The sequence below is a fragment of the Gracilinanus agilis genome, chromosome 2 (genome assembly GCF_016433145.1).
Source record: "Gracilinanus agilis isolate LMUSP501 chromosome 2, AgileGrace, whole genome shotgun sequence".
NCBI lineage: Eukaryota > Metazoa > Chordata > Mammalia > Didelphimorphia > Didelphidae > Gracilinanus > Gracilinanus agilis.
In genome coordinates this window covers 525,534,223-525,552,959 of record NC_058131.1, presented here as the reverse complement: position 1 = coordinate 525,552,959, position 18,737 = coordinate 525,534,223, and the positions used below count along the sequence as shown (strand labels likewise).

Below are 18,737 nucleotides of genomic sequence, written 5' to 3'. Positions count from 1 at the left end.
TTGTCTTTATATTCCCCAGGTCCTAGCTCCTGCCAGGGCCTTACACATGGTAGGAGAAGAATAAATGTTTGTTGAATGAATGAATAAATAAATAAATACACCATTATATGCGCCAACTGATGGAGCATACTTTACATCTGTGGATCACAGACCAAATAGGAGCTGGAAAGCATCTCCTAGGCTAGGTAGGCCGACTAATGAACAACTTTTATGTATTGATACTGGCATTCTGGGGGAGGTAAGAAGCATTTGGCATAGATCCCTCCCCTCAGGGAGCTTATATAGTCCAGATGGGGTGCCAAAACTAACACACAAAACAATTAGAAAAATTAAATGTTAATACCAGGGGGAAGTTAGGTAGCTCAGTGGATTAGATATGGGGGGTCCTGGGTTCAAGTATATCCTCAGACACTCCCTGGCTGTGTGACCCTGGGCAAGGCACTTAACCCCCATTATCTAACCCTTACCACACTTTTGCCTTGGAACCAATACACAATATTGATACTAAGACAGAAGGTAAGGGTTTAAATGAAATGTTGATAAATGGGATACATACAATAATTTGGGGTACCATAAGAAAAAGAGTATTGGTCTTGGAATTGAGACTTCAAATTGAAACTCTGACACTAGCTGTGTAAGTCACTTTACTTTTTTGACCCTCCATTTTCTCATTTGAAAAATGGCAATAGTTGAATTCCCTGCCTTACACAATTGCTATAGGAAAGTAATTTTGTGAATTTAAAAGCACTCTAAAAACAAAAGCTATTAGGAACTATTATTATAAAAGTAAATTATAAAATATATTAATATAATAGAAATAAAAATATGTAAATATATAAATTATAAAAAGTAATAAGAGTTTAGGTGCAGCTATGGAGCACAGTAGAAAGAGGACCATGCCTGGAGTTAAAGAGGATTTAGGTTCAAATCTGGCCTCAAATATTTCCTAGCCCTTTGACCGACTGTTTGACCCTGGGCAAGTCATTCAACTCCCATTGCCTAACCCTTTCCACTCTTCTGCCTAAGAATCAACACTTGGTATTGATGTTAAGACAGAAGGTAAGGATTTTTTTTTTAATTTTTTTAAAAATGTAATAAGAGTTTAAATAAGGAAAAGATCCACGTGGGTAGGAGTAGTTTGTAGAGGACGTAGGACTTGAACTAGGCAGATGGAGGAGGGAGACCAATCTGACCTGGGGGAGCAGCTTGGGAATAAATTGAAAGTATATGGGAGATAGTAAGGAGAAGAGTGTAACCAGAGCACAGGATATAAATTTAGCAGTAAAGGGAGATGCTTTTGTTGCAGATATTGGGAAACTATGGACGAGGGAGGCAGGTCACGGGGAATCTTGAGAGCCTAAAAAAGAAGCTTTTTAGAACCCACTGCAGGGCCTAGATCTAGGTGCAAGCTTTTGCAAAACTTTTGGCAGTAAAATGTTTATCTTGACTTGCCCAGGATTAAGTGGCTTGCCCAGGGTCACACAGCTAGCCATTATCTGAGGCCAGATTTGAATTCAGGAAGATGAGTCTTCCTCCCTCCAGACCTGACCCTCTATCCACCACACCACATAAAAACCCTAAGTGCTTTAGAGAGGTGTAAAATAAAGTTTTGTGAAATCTGAGGTAGGTTATTATTAGCAGGGGTACCAGGGAATATTTCCTAGAGGCAATGGAATTTGAGCTGGGCTTTAAAGGATGTGTAAGAGGAGGCAGCTGGGTGGCTCAGTGGATTGAGAGCCAGGCCTAGAGACAGGTGGTCCTGGGTTCAAATCTGACCTTAGACATTTCCTAGCTTTATGACCCTACCAAGTCACTTAAACTCCATTGCTCGGCCCTTCCCACTCTTCTGCCTTGGAACCAATACACAGTATTGATTCTAAGATGGAAGGTAAGGATTTAAAAATGAATGAATGAATGAATGAATGAATGAATGAATGAATGATAATAATAAAAAAATAAAGGATGTATGAGAATTCACCAGGCAACGAATGGGAGAGGAGACGCTTCAGGTACTGGGAACAACATGAGCAAAGACCGAGAGGTAAGAAAACACAGGCATTGGTCACTAAAAGGCAATATGCCATAGTGGATAGTGACAGACTTGGAGTCAACTTGGATTTGAATCCAGTCTCTGACCCTTAGTAGCCAAGTGCTTATGAGCACTTAGCCTTTCTGGGTCTCAGTTTCTCCATCTGTAAAATAGAGTAATAATAGTTGCTCTACCTTCTTCATAGGATGGCACAGAAGCTATCTTGTGAACCTTAATATGAATTTGGAATTGGGGTTTTGCAGAGAGGGAGTGAGAAAAGAGAAGAATCCGGTTTGGTTGGCATATGGCAATTACAGAGGAAGTAATTAATATGAGATAAGGCTATAAAAATATGAGAAAGGCTAGAAATGTCTAGTGATGCCAAAAATTTCAAGGACCTTGAATGCCAAGGAATTTAGACTTTCTTGGATAGACACTGAAGATATTGGCATAGAAGAGCGACACAATCAGATTGATATATAAGAAAGATTATTCTAGCAGAGGTATGAAGGATGGGTTGGAAAGGGAAAAGAATGGAAATGGGATCATCTGTTAAGAAGCTACAATGTTGACGATACATGTATGACCCAGATCGAATTGCTTACCAGCTCTGAGAGGGGAGTGAAGGGAGGAAGGGAGACAATTTGGATCATAAAACTTTGGAAAATGTATGTGGAAAAATTTTATTACATGTAATTGGTAAAAGAAAAATAAAAAATCCAAGGTAAATTTAAAAAAGAGGCTATGCCCTGTGTCTTCTGTCATGGTATGAATAACATGGAAATATGTATTCCATGAAAGCATTTGGTGTAACCTATCAGACTATTTATTGCCTTAGAAGAGAGAAAGAATCTGAAGTGTAAAACATCAGAAGACATCTGTCAAGAATTGTTTCTAGAGGGCAACTGGGTAGCTCATTGGGTTGAGAGCCAGGCCTAGAGACAGGAGGTCCTAGATTCAAATCTGACCTCAGACACTTCCCAGCTATGTGACCCTGGGCAAGTCACTTGACCCCCGTTGCCTACCCTTACCACTCTTCTGCCTTGGAGCCAACACACAGTATTAACTCCAAGACAGAAGGTAAGGGTTTAAAAAAAAAAGAATTGTTTCTACATGCAATTGAAAAAAATTTTAAAGAAAAGGAAAAAAAAGGAAGGGAAGCTATCACATCAGTCCAGATAGGTGATACATCCAGACTGTATACCAGAATAATGGAAGTGGGAATAGCCATAAGAGAATGAATATGTGAGATGATGATACAATTAGCAGGACTTGGTAACTGGTTGGATATTGGTGGTGAATGAGAATAGTGTCAAAAAAAAAGTCTCAGGTTTTCAAATACAAGTGGATGGATGGTCATTCCACAGACAGAAATTTGTCCAATCATTTCAGTCACATCTGACACTTTGTGACACTATTTGGGGGATTTCTTGGCAAAGATGCTGGGGTGGTTTGCCATTTCCGTTTCCAGCTTACTTTACAAATGAGTCAAATAGGGTAAAGTGACTTGCCTAGGGTCACCTAGCTAATAAGTGTCTGAGACCAGATTTGAACTCAGATCTTTCTCATCTAGACCTGGCACTCTATTCATTGCACCACTTAGCTGCCTGCTACAGATAGAAATGGTGGAGGAAAAAGGAAGAATAGTATTTCATGACTTTCTCCAATGAGATTCAGCTTCCTGGGAGCAGGTACACAGAAATCCTCCCTTGCAGAGGGCTGTACAGGAGGTGGGGTCCACAAGGGAGAGCTAGATTTTAATAAAATAGGCATAAATAACTATTATCAGACACTAGACCTTACTAGCCCCATCAGATTTTTGTAATGATTCTAGTTCTGACCCTGCTTTTGCCTGCTGCCTTTCAGCTCCCTGTTCATAGAATCGTAGAACTAAATCTAGGAAGGACCCTTAGAAATTTCCTAGTCCATCCAGAGAGAAACAACTTTTGGAGTCAGATGGATGTGGATCAAAGCATACTATCTTTCCCATCAGTGTATTTATGGTTTTATTTGGGGGCTTGGGTTATGTATGAGTGGGCTCTTATAACAATGACGGAAGTGGGTTTTATGTGATAATAAAAATAAAATAAAAACCAAGAAATTACATAGTCCAGTCCCTTCATTTTACAAATGAGGAACCCGAAGCTCAGAGCAGTTGACCTGTCCATTATCACAAAGCTAATCAACAACAAAGGCAGAATTTGAACCCAGATCTTCTAACTCCAAAGCCAGTTTTTTTTCCCACGGTAGCACACTTCCTCTCAAAACTCAAGTTACTGATCTTAGATTTGTTGGAAGGATAATTCTGTCCATACCTACACAAGAATTTCCCACCTTTGAACCTACAACCTCCTACCCATTCATTCCCTAGTGTATGAAAGCTTCAGTCAGCACCATGGAATCTGTCCAGCTGATGCTCATGGCAGGTCGCCAGAGCATAGGCTCATCCTATAAATTCTTCTCTTACATTTTAGACTGGGTCAGGGTTCATCTGGAAGATCCTCATTATTTGCCAGGAATCTTCAGACCATACTTGGAAAATTCCTAGACAAGATCTCCTTGCACGTTATGGCATTACCTGTCCATAGTTCCAAGGCCATGGAGTAATCCAGTTTTCATGCCCCTTAAAAATGAATCCATAATCCATCATAAGATACTCCTGCAATAGAGTTTGACTAGGTAGGTAGACTTCATCCTCTGAAAAATAAAGAGTAGAAAGGAAAAAGAAATACCAAGGGTAAGGGAAGGAGCTTCTGCTTGAATTAATCAATGAACAAGAATTTATTAAGCACTTTCTTTGTGCCAGGCACTGTGCTAAGAGCTGGTGATACAAAGACAGTTCCGTCTCAAGGAATTTACATGTTAATTGGGGAGATAATAAATACATCAACGAGTATATACAAAATATATAGAGAATTGATGGAAGGTAAGACTCTAAGGCAGCTGTTGGAAGTTGGGAAGCAGGGATTGGGGAATCAGGAAAGAATTCCAGCAGGACGATAAGCTGAATATAAGGCTTTCAGTGGGGAAAAGCAATGGATTGCTTAAGTCATGCTTATTAAACTTAAATTAAAATTATTAATTAATTGATTAAAAATTAAAATTATTCATATCAGGACATCTGTGTCACCTTAGATGAATTACTTCACCCTATAGGTCTCTGTTTCCTCATCTGTAAAATGGATAGAATTGGATGAAATGACCCCAATGGTCATAGCTTTAAATCTATGATCTTAGGATGATAGTACCCTGCAGGTAGCTGGATATCTTTCTCGGAGGTTTTTGATAAAAACTTTGCGTTCTGTATTTTTGTGTGAGAAGGAACAACAGCAACCTCCTAATCCTAAATCCTTTGCCTAGTGGTCCAGCACCAGGGGAATCGACCCAGCCTATCCCTGATATTCCCACTGACACAAGAGCTCTTGCTTAGATGAATGAGAAATCCCCACAATTTTTCACACCTTCTTGGATGATACAGTCATAGTGGATTGGCTATGCAAGTCCTACCTGAACTCCAAGGATTAAAAAGCAGGATGAAGTCCCCAAGCTTATATGATTCAGCTCTGCCTGATGGGTGGTGAGAGATCTCTACCTTCAAAAGATAGCGACCAATAATGGCATGAGCTGGAGCAGACAAGGACACCTGGAGCGAATTCTCATAAGTGCTGAAGTCAGAAACACTCCAGTGGTTCCCACTTCTGGCCTTGGATGGGACAAACCTCACTTTGGTTCCCAGTGATTCAGTGGGCTGGGGACCTAGAATAGAGAAAAGAAGGAAGACAAGGCCTCAGAGTTTATTAAATCCCAATCCTTCACCCAAATATGTGGCATAGGGGAGGTTAGAAGCAGGTTTAATTGTAGGCTGAAGGTCTGCTTCCCTGGCTTGCTTCCAGAGGTGCCAGGAAGACTGCCCCAGTCTCCTTACTCCCGCATTAACTTCCAAATTCCATGACATGTATACAGTTATCCCTTCCACATCAACAACTTTCTCCATTCTCTCAATATGTCACAGACTGGCATAAGAAATATTAAACTGGGAATTTTTGAGGAGTTATGCAGAAGCTGCAGACAACCCCGGAAAGGCCAGCAAACGACACAGAAAAAGTTTAGAAACTCAGAAATGCATACTTAAGCCAAAATTTACAATAAGATACTGTAAATACTCCATAAAAGAAGAAAACATTCAGACTTCTTTGGAATGAAGGGAGGAGCAAAAAATTTTATGAGGATTTTCCAGATTGCAGGGGCACTGCTCCCCCAACCCCAGTGGTGTGGAAGGGATAATAACTGTATTTACCTTCTCAGTGAATCATATATTTAATACTAGGCAGGACCTAGATCATTTAGTCCAATTGCCTCATTTTTAAATGGGGAGTCATAGAGCAGAGAAGTTATGTGACTTGAGGGAATCACAGCATTTCAGAATTAGGAAGGACCTTGCAGGTCTTACAGCTCAACCCTTCCCTAAAGAAAAACCTTTCTTCAATGTTCCAGCCAAATAGACATCTATCTTCTCACTGAGAACTTCCAGGAAAGACCTACCATATCCAGCCAACATGGGGTAAATCCTTTAGCCCTGAGTCACACATGGCTGGAATCAGCCCTCAACACTCTGACATGGTTGATTTTGGAACCAAAAGTGCCATGATGGCATGTTCCATGGAATGGCTTCTATAAGCCAATTCAAATTCTAATGGAGAAGACAACTTTGACAAACTCTCCTTATTCTTCCTGAACCCAAGATCAAACAGAGAGGGGAGAGAGACAATTAGTGCAGTGGTTGGGTACTAGACTCAAATCAGGAAATTCTGCCTTTGAATCTCACTTCAGATATCTGTTCACCATATGACCCTAGGTAAGTCATGTAACTTCTTTGGGCCTCAGTTTCTCATTTCAAGTTGGGGATTGGATTCAATGACCTCTCAAGTCCTTTCTGGCTCTAGATCTATGATCCTAAGAGCTTAGATTTGAACCTAAGACCCCATTTGTCCTGAAATGCAGAGTCCTGTGAGAGGATACCCAACAAATTTAACATTTTGTGTCTGGATTAGTCTTCTTCCTGCCAAGGAAAGAGGGATGACATAGAGACATAGACAGAAACAAATGGAATGTCTGATAAATATATGAGGGCAGCCCCTGATACCAAAGGAGTTCCATCAGACCTTGTGTTTTTTCCTTAGTTAACCTAAATGCTTTCATTCATTCAAGCAATTCTGAATGTAACAACCACCAAAAAAAAAAAAGGGGTAGTCTAATATAGTAAAAGAGGGTTATACATGAAATAGAGGATCTCCACTGTATACAGCTTCCTTTTCTTTTAAATATTGTATAAGTATATACATACGTATATGTATATGTATGTGTTAAGTATGTATGAACTGATGCAGAGTGAAAGAAGCAGCACCAGAGCATTGGGTACAATAATAGCAATACTGTATGTCAATCAGCTGTGAGTGATTTACTTTTCTCAGCAACACAACAATCCAGGACAATTCTGAAGGACTTCTGACAAAGAATGCACCTCCAGAGAAAGAACTGTTGGGAGTTGGAATATAGATCGAAGCATACAATTTTTCACATTAGTTTACTTGTGTCTTTATTTTGGGGTTTTGTTTTATATGAGTATTCTTTTACAAAAATGACCAATATGGAATATCTTTTGCATGATAATACATGTATAACTGTTGTAGAAATATAGGATTTTTGTTCAGCAGGGCATACTGACTGGCAAGGAGATTCCAGAACCTTGAGAGGAGTGTGTGATAGTTTGGACCTGACACTGAAGACCTCAAGTCTGAATGTCTAATGGTGAGAGTTGGTGAGACAGACAATCCCTGAAGCTGTTTCTCAGTGGATTTTGGATTAAGTATCATCTTCAATCAAGCATCCCAGTGAAGGAGCAAAGCAGAGAAGTTGGCTTGGCTTTGTGGTGGACCCAGAGACCATCCCTTCTCCCTCTCCTGACTTTGGATTATTTTCGAGTCTCCTTAGATCAACTTTGAAGAACATCTACAGCAGAGTTTATGTGAGATTCCCCTCCTCCCAGCAAGACCTTGCTAATAAGCAGTCTGCTGTTAGATTTAGCCATAGAGTAGTTTTTATCCAACCCTATACCCCTGACCTATAGATCTTAGAGTCAGTTTACTTGTACCCCTTCCTTACCTATTCCAATAATTATTAAATATCTCATTTACTACACTCTTTCCTTGTCCAGTCCTTACCCAGATACCTAGGTTGACAAGTAAGAACCCAATGTGAATCCAAACTGTTTTTCCTGGTTGTTATTCATCTATCTGTTACCTCAGCTATTCCCCAGCTCAGTGTTGTACCTGTGTTCATTTATTTACTTATTCCTAGTTTCCCTGTGTTTATTTACTCATTATAGTTAGTTTATTCCACTTTTCTTATATAATAACCTAGATAGAATTACTTATCATCTCCAAGGAGATGGGATGGAAAGAGAGAGAGGAAGGCAATTTGGATCTTATAATTTTGGAAAACATGTTGAAAATTGTTAAGACATGTAATTAGGATAATAAAATATTTTTTAAATGAAGATATAAAACAAAATATCACATATTTTCTAAAATTAGATATGAGGGGCAGCTATGTGGCTCAATAGATAGAACACCAGACCTGGAGTTGGGGAGACCACAGTTCAAATCAGACTCTACACACTTCTTAGTTGTGTGACCCTGGGCAAGTCACTTAATCCCAAATGCCTGACCCCTACCACTCTTCCGTCTTAGAATTGAAAGTAAGACAGAAGGTAAGGAGGGCAACTAGTTGCCTCAGTGGATAAAGAGCCAGGCCTAAAGATAGGAGGTCCTGGGTTCAGATCTGGTTGCAGACGCTTCCTAGCTGTGTGACCCTGGGCAAGTCATTTAACCCACATTGCCTAGCCCTTGTAGCTCTGCCTTAGAACCAACACACAGTATTGAGTCCAAGATGGAAGGTAAGGATTTTTTTTTAGTGACAGAAAGTAAGGGTTTAAAAAACTTTTTTTAAAGTATAACATGTTAATTGTTAAACATTTATCTGCATATTTCTGAATAACCCTACAGTTGGAAGGGTCCTTGGGGGTTATATAATCCATATTCTCAATTCCATTCCCTTCCACATTTCTGCAGCAGTTTTTCCCATAATCACCCCCCCAATCTTTCTTTTTAATCATCAATATTTCCCTACCTGTTGGTTCCTTCTCTGCTACCTACAAACATTCTTAAGTCTCTCCAACACTTACAATGCTCTCACTAGATCCCAGATACTAGATATTCTCTTTAGATCATATCAGTAGATCCTTTCAGCATCCATCCCCACTAGGTACTATCCTACATCTCTCCTCCCTTTCTTAACCAAACTATAAAAAAAGCTGTTAACATTTGTTGACTCCATTTCTTCTCTTTTCACTGACTTCTAAACTCTCTAGCAATCTGACAAGTAAATTTGGATAGGGGTAGAGAGAGTAGGAGAGTATTGAGCAGAGAACTAATGAGAGAGAGAGAGAAAGAGAGAGAGAGAGAGACAGAGAGAGAGAGACAGAGAGAGAGAGAGAGACAGAGACAGAGAGAGAGACAGAGACAGAGAGAGAGACAGAGACAGAGAGAGAGACAGAGACAGAGACAGAGAGACAGAGAGACAGAGAGAGACAGAGACAGAGACAGAGAGAGACAGAGAGACAGAGAGAGAGACAGAGAGAGAGACAGAGAGAGAAGGGGAAGGAGGGAGGGAGGGAGAGATGAGGGGGGAGAGAAAGGGGAAAGAGAGAGAGAAAGAGAGAAAGGGGGGAGGGAGTGCCATGAAGAAAAAGACTGGAGAAGGCTCAGAAATGGGAGGTCTAGACCTTGAAAATAGAGAGGGAAGAAGCATTTTGACAAATATGATTTCTCTTGATCCTTACAACAACCCTATAAGGCAGGTGCTATTATTAACCCCATTTTACAGTTGAGGAAACATCAGCAGACAGAGGTTAAGTGACTTGCCCAAGATCACACAGCTAGTAATTAATAGTCTAAGTCTGGATTTAAACTCAAGTCTGCCTGACTGGTCCCAGCATTCTCTGGAAATGTTCCTTGTCCCTCCCTAGGTACAGCGGGGAAACCCTGCTGCTGATTACAGGGAATGGAGGCAAAGAATTACCTGTCTCAGCACTGAAGACAATCTTGTCCACATCTGTATGGAAGGGTCTGTCAAAGTTCAGGGTGATGACGAAAGCCTGAGCCCTTCGCACAAACAGTCTCTGGGAACCAATCTCAGAAGTGTGGTGTTCCTTGTTGTTTTTTTGGCTCTGCAGGTTGTAGGATCTCAAGCCTAAGACTGAAAATGAAAATTTTATAATTAAAAATTATAACAATAATAATTAAAATACACGATATATGTAGCACGTTTCAGAGAAGCATATAAATACACAATATGTATGCTCACATATTTACATTATATAACACATATTTTTAGATAACAATGTATTTATATATATTTCACATATATTGTGAGTTCAGACCTAAAGCACAAGGTCTAAGATATCCTCACAATCCAACTATAGTCTATTTTTCCAGGCTTATTTCATAATAATTACTCTACTTTCCAAACCAAAGTACTAGCTGTTCCCCATCCCCACATCCATTGCTGTGCCTTTGCACAAAGTATTGCCCATGCCTAGAACTTCTCACCTCCACCTTGGCTCCCTTCTAGGACACCAGCCCCTCTATGAATCTTTTCCTGAATCCATTGATTATTGGTACTCTTTCCTCCTTAGTCAATCAACAAGCATTGCTCACACCCAAGCTATAGCTGCCAGGCACTGTGCAATCCACCTACTTAAAAGTAACGATTGTTTTCTGCTTTTGTCCTTATGCCTTCCCAGTGCCTAGCCCAATACCTTGCATATGTTTAGTCATTTTTCAGTCATATCTGATTGGTTTCAGTTGTATCTGAGTTTTTGCGACCCCACCTGGAGTTTTCTTGGCAAAAATACTGGAATGGTTTGCCATTTCCTTCTCCAGCTCATTTGACATATGAGGAAACTGAGGCAAACAGAGTTAAATAACTCACTGAGAGTCACACAACTAGTAAGTGCCTGAGACCAAATTTGAACTCAGGAAGATGAATCTTCCTGACTCTTAGCCTGGCTCTCTATCCTCTGCACCATCTAGCAGCTGCTTGCATATAGTAGGAGTCTAATAAATCTTTCGTATATTATACTGAATTTCATTTATGCCTTTTTTTAAAAGATTAATGTATATCTCTTGGTTTTTTATGATACTTCCCTGAAGAATCATCCCTTGTCACAAAGATAAGCACCTGAGGGAATCCAATCAAAGGTATGACCACATCTAACAGTGCGTACAATATTCCTACCAAGAGGAGGAACGATATTTCATCTTTTCTCTGAGGTCAAGATCAGTCGTTGCATTTAACCTGGTCAGCAACCTTGTAGTGTTGTTCTTATTTAGGTTATTATAATTACTGTGCACACTGTTCCTCTGGTTCTGCATTCTTCACGTTACATCAGTTCATACAGATCTTCCCATTAAAAAATTATTTTGTTTGTTGTCTCAAGAACATTGCAAAGTCTCCAAAAGTGATTTACAATCACCTAGAAGAGTTTAACCTAACAATATTCTCAGGAACATGGTCTCTTCTCCAGACCATGATGCCAAATTGAATGGATATCTCATTGATCTGGCCCATCATTTTGCACAATTAACAATTAACGGGGTCCAGAATTGAATAGGAAGAGAATAGGCTTGATCGTCTTTGGGTAACTGTATGGTTCTTTCAATAACCTTAATCTTCTCTCTCAAACATAGCTGTATTATTTTTTAAACCCTCACCTTTTGTCATAGAATCAATACAAGTGTCAGTTCCAAGGCAAAAGATCATTAAGGGCTAGGTAGTGGGGTTTAGGTGATTTGCTCAGGGTCACGCGACTAGGAAATGTCTGAGGATAGAATTGAAACCATCTCTGATCCTGGATCTCTATCCACTGAGCCACCTAGCTTCTCCCAAAGGTATATCTTTAAAAAAATCTTACTTTCCAACTTAGAATTGATACAGTATATTGGTTCCAAGGCAGAAGAGTGGTTAAGGGCTAGGCAATGGGGAGTAAGTGATTGCCCAGGGTCACACAGCTAGGAAGTGTCTGATTTGAACCCAGGACATCCTGTCTCTGAGCCTGGTTCTCAATCCACTGAACCACCTTGCTGCCCTGAAAGGGGGTCTCTTTTTTAAAACCAGTATTCTTCCAATGATATTCGATGATTGCAAATCACAGTCTGTCACAAGAATCATAATTGTTCCATCTACCTCCACAGCATCTCTTGGACACATCTCTCTTGGTCACCAGCCTCGTTCAGGCTCTCATCATCACCTCTTATATTGACTATTAGAAGAGCCTCCTGTTCTGCCTTTCTGCCTCCTTAAATCCATCCTCTACCGCAGCTGCCAAAATGATATGCCTAAACTTCAGGTCTGAGTCAGGAGAACACTGAATGCAGCAGGTGCAATATTGTAGTGATGAGCAGCTCTGAAGATTTAGCTATTATGATCAATCCAGTGACAAAAGAGGATTCCAAAAGATCCATGGTGAAAAATGTTATGCACTGAATTATCAGGGTAAATTGGAGCATATTGTATTTCACTTTATTTATTTTTTTTTTTGCAACATGGCTAATATAAAAAGGTGTTTCGCAGGACTTCACACATATAATGAACATCATATTGCTTGCCTTTTCAATGGGTGGAGAAGGGCCTGGAGGAAGAGAAAGAAATTTGGAACTCAAAATTAAAAAAAAAAAGAATGTAAAAAATAAATAATAGAAAAAAATTAAAAGGAAGTAGAGGGGGAAAACCAACAAAAAAAGTGCAGGTCTGAGCATGTTATTCCCCTGATCAAAAAGCTTTAGTGGTTCATTGCTTCTAAAATAAAACATAAACTCTTCTGTATGGTGAAAATGGACAAAATCAAATTGATTTTGTAATTGATTTGCTTTTATATTACTATCAACATTTTGTGTAATACCCAAGTCAGGTCTCATTCATCTCTGAGTTAGGTTTGGAAGTTCAGCTTTCCTGTAGCTTGCACACTCATTGACTCTGAGTTTTAAGTTCAGTTTTCCTGATAATCACTTCTGTTCTCATGTCAAGGAAATCTGTTATCCTGGCACATAGTAGATGCTCAGCATTTACTGACATGAGTTGGATTGGGTCCTCTAAAGAGCAATTGACTTAGGGACAGCTAGTTGACTCAGTGGATGGAGTGGAAGGTCTAGGGATGGCAGGTCCTGGTCAAATTTGATTAGAAAGGGGGGCAGCTGGGTAGCTCAGTGGAGTGAGAGTCAGGCCTAGAGACAGGAGGTCCTAGGTTCAAACCCGGCCTCAGCCACTTCCCAGCTGTGTGACCCTGGGCAAGTCACTTGACCCCCATTGCCCACCCTTACCAATCTTCCACCTATGAGACAATACACCGAAGTACAAGGGTTAAAAAAATTTTTTTGATTAGAAAGCGAGGTGGTCAAGAAGATGAGGACAAGATAAAATTTAAGACAGCAATGGTGGGATTTGGGATGGGATTAATAAAGAGGCTAGAAGATACTTTCTAGCCGTGTGATCCTGGGCAAGACACTTAACCCCAATTGTAGTACTCTTCTGCTTTGGAACTGACACTTAGTAGCAATTCAAATCAGAAGGTAAGGGTTTAAAATTCAATAGATATAGATATAGATATATAGATATTTTTTAGAGCAATTGATTTATTGAGATTGAGAAAAAAGGGAAAAATCTCCTGAAGAGACATAAGGTTTGGAGAGGTGGATAGCCTTGCTTTCTTCCCATGAATTCATCATGTTTAGCTTACAAATAATTTATAGTCTCAGTTCTGGTACTCCCAGTTAAGGGAATGGGAACTCAAAAGGGTCCCTCTGAATTGAATGGATGACAGGAATCTCTATTTCTTGGATACTCAATGAGAAAGACCAAGATGGCAGCAAGTAGAAAATAATGTGTCAATCTCAAGGCAAATGGCCAAGGGAAGCAGAGGGTGGTGTTCTACTGGTCTACTGGATATATCTAGAGTTTATCTGAAGTTTACAGATCATGGCCAGTTAGCAGGACTGAGAAATTCTTACAGTAAGGCCTCACTGGTTTACCTTGATTTAACACAGTTTCAGGACATGGCCTTAGTTCACTTATGAGACAATTTCCTATTGGCTCCCATGATCCCCTAATTTGTGAGAGTAATTGTTTTTATTGCAAGTAACGGTTATACTCCCTTAATTTTTGAGACAGTCTATCAAGGACTTCTGGGCTCCCCTTTTCAATCTTCCTACTATTGTTTTTCATACTGTCTACATATAAACGTGTTTATTATACTAATTAGAAAGGGAGATAGTCCAGAGGATCAGGAAAAGATATATTTTTAACAGAGCAATGGTGGAATTTTGGGTGGACTTAATAAACAGGCTACAAGATATTACCAGTGATAGTTATCCTAAAAGAGAGGTAGGAGGAAAAAGAAGGTGGGTGGGTCTTGTAGTGAGAATCAGGAGTAAGAGAAGGCCATTCTGCCTACTACAGTGATCCCCATGTAATGTTAAAGAAATGCTGAACAAGACCACCTCACCACCCCAACACTGGACTAGCCACTATGGAGGATTTATGGGAAGACATGAACAAGAGCTATAGAGAATGTAAAGACTGGGATCATTACAATCTTCACCACTGGAGGGTGTCCCTACATTGAGGAGCTCTCAAATCTACAATAGAATAGATCTATTTGAGTCCATATTTATTAATGGCATTGGTCTATGGGTTTTTCTTGACTTTGTCTTCATTTGATATAGTGATTCAAATCTTATTAGATTCTTAAAAAGAAATTGTTGGTTTACTATCCCTTTCTGTGTTTTAAAAATAGCCTATATATACAGTGTGCTGAGACTAGTCAGGAAGACATCTTTCTGAGTTCAAATCTTGCCTCAGATACTTATGAGCTATGTGAACCTGGGCAGGTAGGTCACTTAACCATTTGCCTCAGTTTCCTCATCTGTAAAATGAGCTAAAGAAGGAAATGGCAAACTACTCCAGTGTTTTTGCTAAGAAAACCTCAAATGGAGTCACAGAAAATTGGACATGAATGAAACAACTGAACAAATAAATAAACATTTCTATATATTTTTGTATGTTGGGGCAGCTATCTGGCTCAATGGATAGAAAGTCAGGCCTACAGATGAGAGGTCTTAGGGTCAAATCTGGCCTCAGATACTTCCTGGCTGTGTGACCCTGGGCAAGTCACTTAACCCCCATTGCTTAGCCCTTACTATTCTTCTGCCTTAGAACCAAAACACAGTATTGATTCTAAGACAGAAGGTAAGGGTTTAAAAAATAACAAAATAAAGTGCTGCTTGATTTCTCCTCCTGAGATTAATTTATTTGTATAATTAATTAAGGTTATCTAATGTTTGCTTTCTTCATTTTGACTTCCTACAGGAATCTTCTGTTTCTTTATTATCTTTTTATTTTTATTAATTCATTTGTTTGTTGGTTACATTGAAATTCCTAGGAATCTCTCTCCCTCCCTCTCCTCCTTGAAGGCAAAATTAGATTCACTACTTACTAAGCAATCTAGTTGGGTTTTTTAAAGTATCTCTTAGATTTGTCTATTATTTCAATTATTTTCTTACTTTTAATTTAAAGAGTTAGCTACTCTGATGAATACAATGATCCAAGACAATTTCAAAGGAGTTATGATAAAAAAGGCTAACAACCTCCAGAGAGGGAACTGACAAAGTTTGAGTGTACTTGGAAGCATAATTTTTTCACTTTATATTTCTTGTTTTTCTTTTTTTGTAATATGGCTAATATAGAAATGTTTTGTAAGATTTCACATGTATAATTGATATCACATTGCTTGCCTTCTCAATAGGGAGGAGAGGGGCAAGAGAGAGAATTTGGAACTAAATTTTTTTAATGAATGTTAAAATAAATAATAAATTTATTTAAAATAATTGTTGGCTTACAGTTGTTCAATTTTATTCTCTTATTTTTTTAATTTATTGATCTTTGCACTAAGGATTATTTCTCATTTGTTTGTGTGTATTTAATGGTTTGTTCATTTTGTTGTTGTTATTTGATTGCTGAAACAAGTATTCAGCATTATACATTTTTCTTTGAACAGCACTTTGGCCACATCTCATAGGTTTCTTTTTAAATCTTTACCTTTCATCTTAGAATCAATACTGTGAACTGGTTACAGGGTAAAAGAGCAGTAAAGACATGTTAAAACCAGTGGGAATACACATCAGCCATGGGGAGGGGGGGAGTTTAGGAGGGTGAAGAGGAAAGTAAGAGCATGAATTATGTAACCATGTTAACTTTTCTAAAAAATAAATATTAATAAATGTTTAAAAAAATAAATAAAAGAGCAGTAAAGGCTAGGAAACAGGGCTTAAGTGACTTGCCCATACTTGGAAGTGTCTGAGGACAAATTTGAACCCAGGACCTGCTATTTTCAGGCCTAGCTCTCAATTCAGAGTCATTTAGTTGCTCCTTACTATCATATGTTTTTATATGTAATTTCTGTAGTGCTATACTCCTCGTTCTGCTCTTCTTTTTATAATTTCCTTTTTGCTCAATAATTCATTTATTGGTTTCCACATAGGCTGGCACTTTTTAGTCATTGTACCAGTATTTGTGGCAAATTCTTGCAGGCTCACAGGATCATAGGATTTAGGATTGGAATGAGGATTTTCACCCAGGTCTTCTAACTCCAAATTCAACACTCTAGCTGCTATGCCCTGTTGTGTCTTGTTATTGGGCTATGATCTGAAAGTGTTTCCTTTTTAGTACTTCCCTGGGACCTAGTCCATGACTGTTTTCTTTTTTTAATGTAAGTTGCAGGTATACTAGAATTCAATTCAATAAGTATTCATTAAGTACCAATATTGGAGACTGGAGACAAAAAGTAAGAGGAAACTAATCCCTGTTCTTAAGAGCTTTTCTTCTACTAGAGAGGACAGCAACAACAAAATCAATCATCAAAGTTGAACTGAAAAGTTATAATGACAAGCATGGCCTCAAATAAAGGAAAGGAAGGAGGAAGAGAAAAACATTTATTAAGCACTTTCTGTGTACCAGACACTGTGCTGGATGCTTTACAAATATTAGGATGCTGGGTGTAGAATACTGCATATAACCTCTAACTTTTTCAAAATGTTGACTTGTTTTGATGAACTTTAAAAAAATTCTATGGTATAAACTTTATACTATAAAGGATAGCTCTCTGGCATAGGGAAAGAAAAGGACTGCATTGGGAAATGCAGGTAACAGAAGCAAAAGGTGTCAATAAAGGCGTTTTGTTTTCTTTTTTTTTTTTAAGTTGTCTACCAGCACCACGGATAGAGTCAGTCCTAGAGATAGGAGGTGCTGGGTTCAAACCTGGCCACAGACACTTTCCAGCTATGTGACTGAGAAAGTCCCCAGTTACCTAGCCCTTATCACTCTTCTGCTTTGGAACTGATATTTAGCATTGATTCTAAGACAGAAACTAAGGATTTTAAAAAGTTGTCTACCACTAATGCTTCCACTCTATTCAGATCCAATGACAAAAAAAAAAGTTCTTATCTTCCTTGATCTCTTCTCAGCCTATACTATTTGACCATCTTCCTTTTTGCCCTATATTGGATATTTTCTTCTTCCAAAAAAAAAATCATACTCTCCTATCTCTCTTTTTATCTCTCCAGCTATTCTTTCTCTAATTCCTCCTCCTCTCCTGATCCCTACAGATAGTTCTCCCTTGACCTCCATCTTCGTCTCTTTTCTTTTCCTTCTTTTTCATGCCTATGATTTCATGTACCTATCTCTATGCTGATGATTCCTGAATCTATATTTCTAGTCCTTCTAAGCTCCATCTCTGACTGCAAACAGGATGTCTCCACCTGACTGCATCATCTTCTAAGCCTGAATCTCTGCTTTTGGGGCATCTCTGTCTGGATGTTCTATGATCACCTCATATACAACAGGTTCCAAAATAAACTCCTTATATTTTCTTCTATGTTTTCCCTCTTTCTGAATACCAAGATCCAGATTTGGGTCTTTCTACCCCTCTCGCCTTAGGCAGAATCCTAGCCCCAAAAAGGGGATAAGATATGGACAATCTACTAGCCCAGCCTCCTTTTAGTTGAGCTCTTCATTCATCTTCTCTTTGGGGAAGGACTTTCCCTACAGAAATTACATCTCTGTGGAGTGGCACCTTTCAACTGGAAGCTGTACTCAGCTAGACATAAGGCAACCAGCTCATAAATCCTTGCATCCAGGAAGTATCCTGAGGCTTTCCTCCCTTCCATGCTTGAGGGAGCAAGGTGAAAAGGCAGATTGAGCTAGATTTATGTTGTATTTTTTAGTTCCACTTAATGTAATTATCTATTAGGCTACTGAAGGGTTTTTCATATTAAGTAGACAATGTACTCAAAGAAGGCAAAGGGTGGAGCTGTGAGAAGAGACGAGGAAGCCAAAAAGATACTAAAAAGGGAGAACAAAGTAGGAAATCATGCAAGGCCAATCAGTGGAAATGTGCAGACAGCCAGGAATCCTCCTCAACAACCCTAGACTGAGTGGCAGAGTCAGAAAAACAATATTCCCAGACCGGATATGACTATTGATCCCTGAGAAGCATGAGAGTAGAGGAAAGAAATGGACAGAGATAGGAACTGGATCA

At 39.1% G+C, this 18,737-nt stretch overlaps 1 protein-coding gene across 1 annotated transcript in view; it reads right to left on the bottom strand.

Annotated features, from left to right (window-relative positions):
• TGM7 (transglutaminase 7) overlaps window positions 1–18,366 on the bottom strand; it is a 46,488-nt gene extending 28,122 nt beyond the window's left edge. Inside the window, exons 1-4 of the mRNA XM_044660016.1 lie at window positions 18,255–18,366; window positions 10,169–10,345; window positions 5,537–5,785; window positions 4,608–4,726 (exon numbers count right to left, since the gene is read on the bottom strand). Of these exons, the coding sequence (XP_044515951.1) occupies window positions 4,608–4,726; window positions 5,537–5,785; window positions 10,169–10,345; window positions 18,255–18,366 (657 nt within the window). The remainder of the gene's footprint in view (window positions 1–4,607; window positions 4,727–5,536; window positions 5,786–10,168; window positions 10,346–18,254) is intronic.
• Window positions 18,367–18,737: the final 371 nt, after the last annotated feature.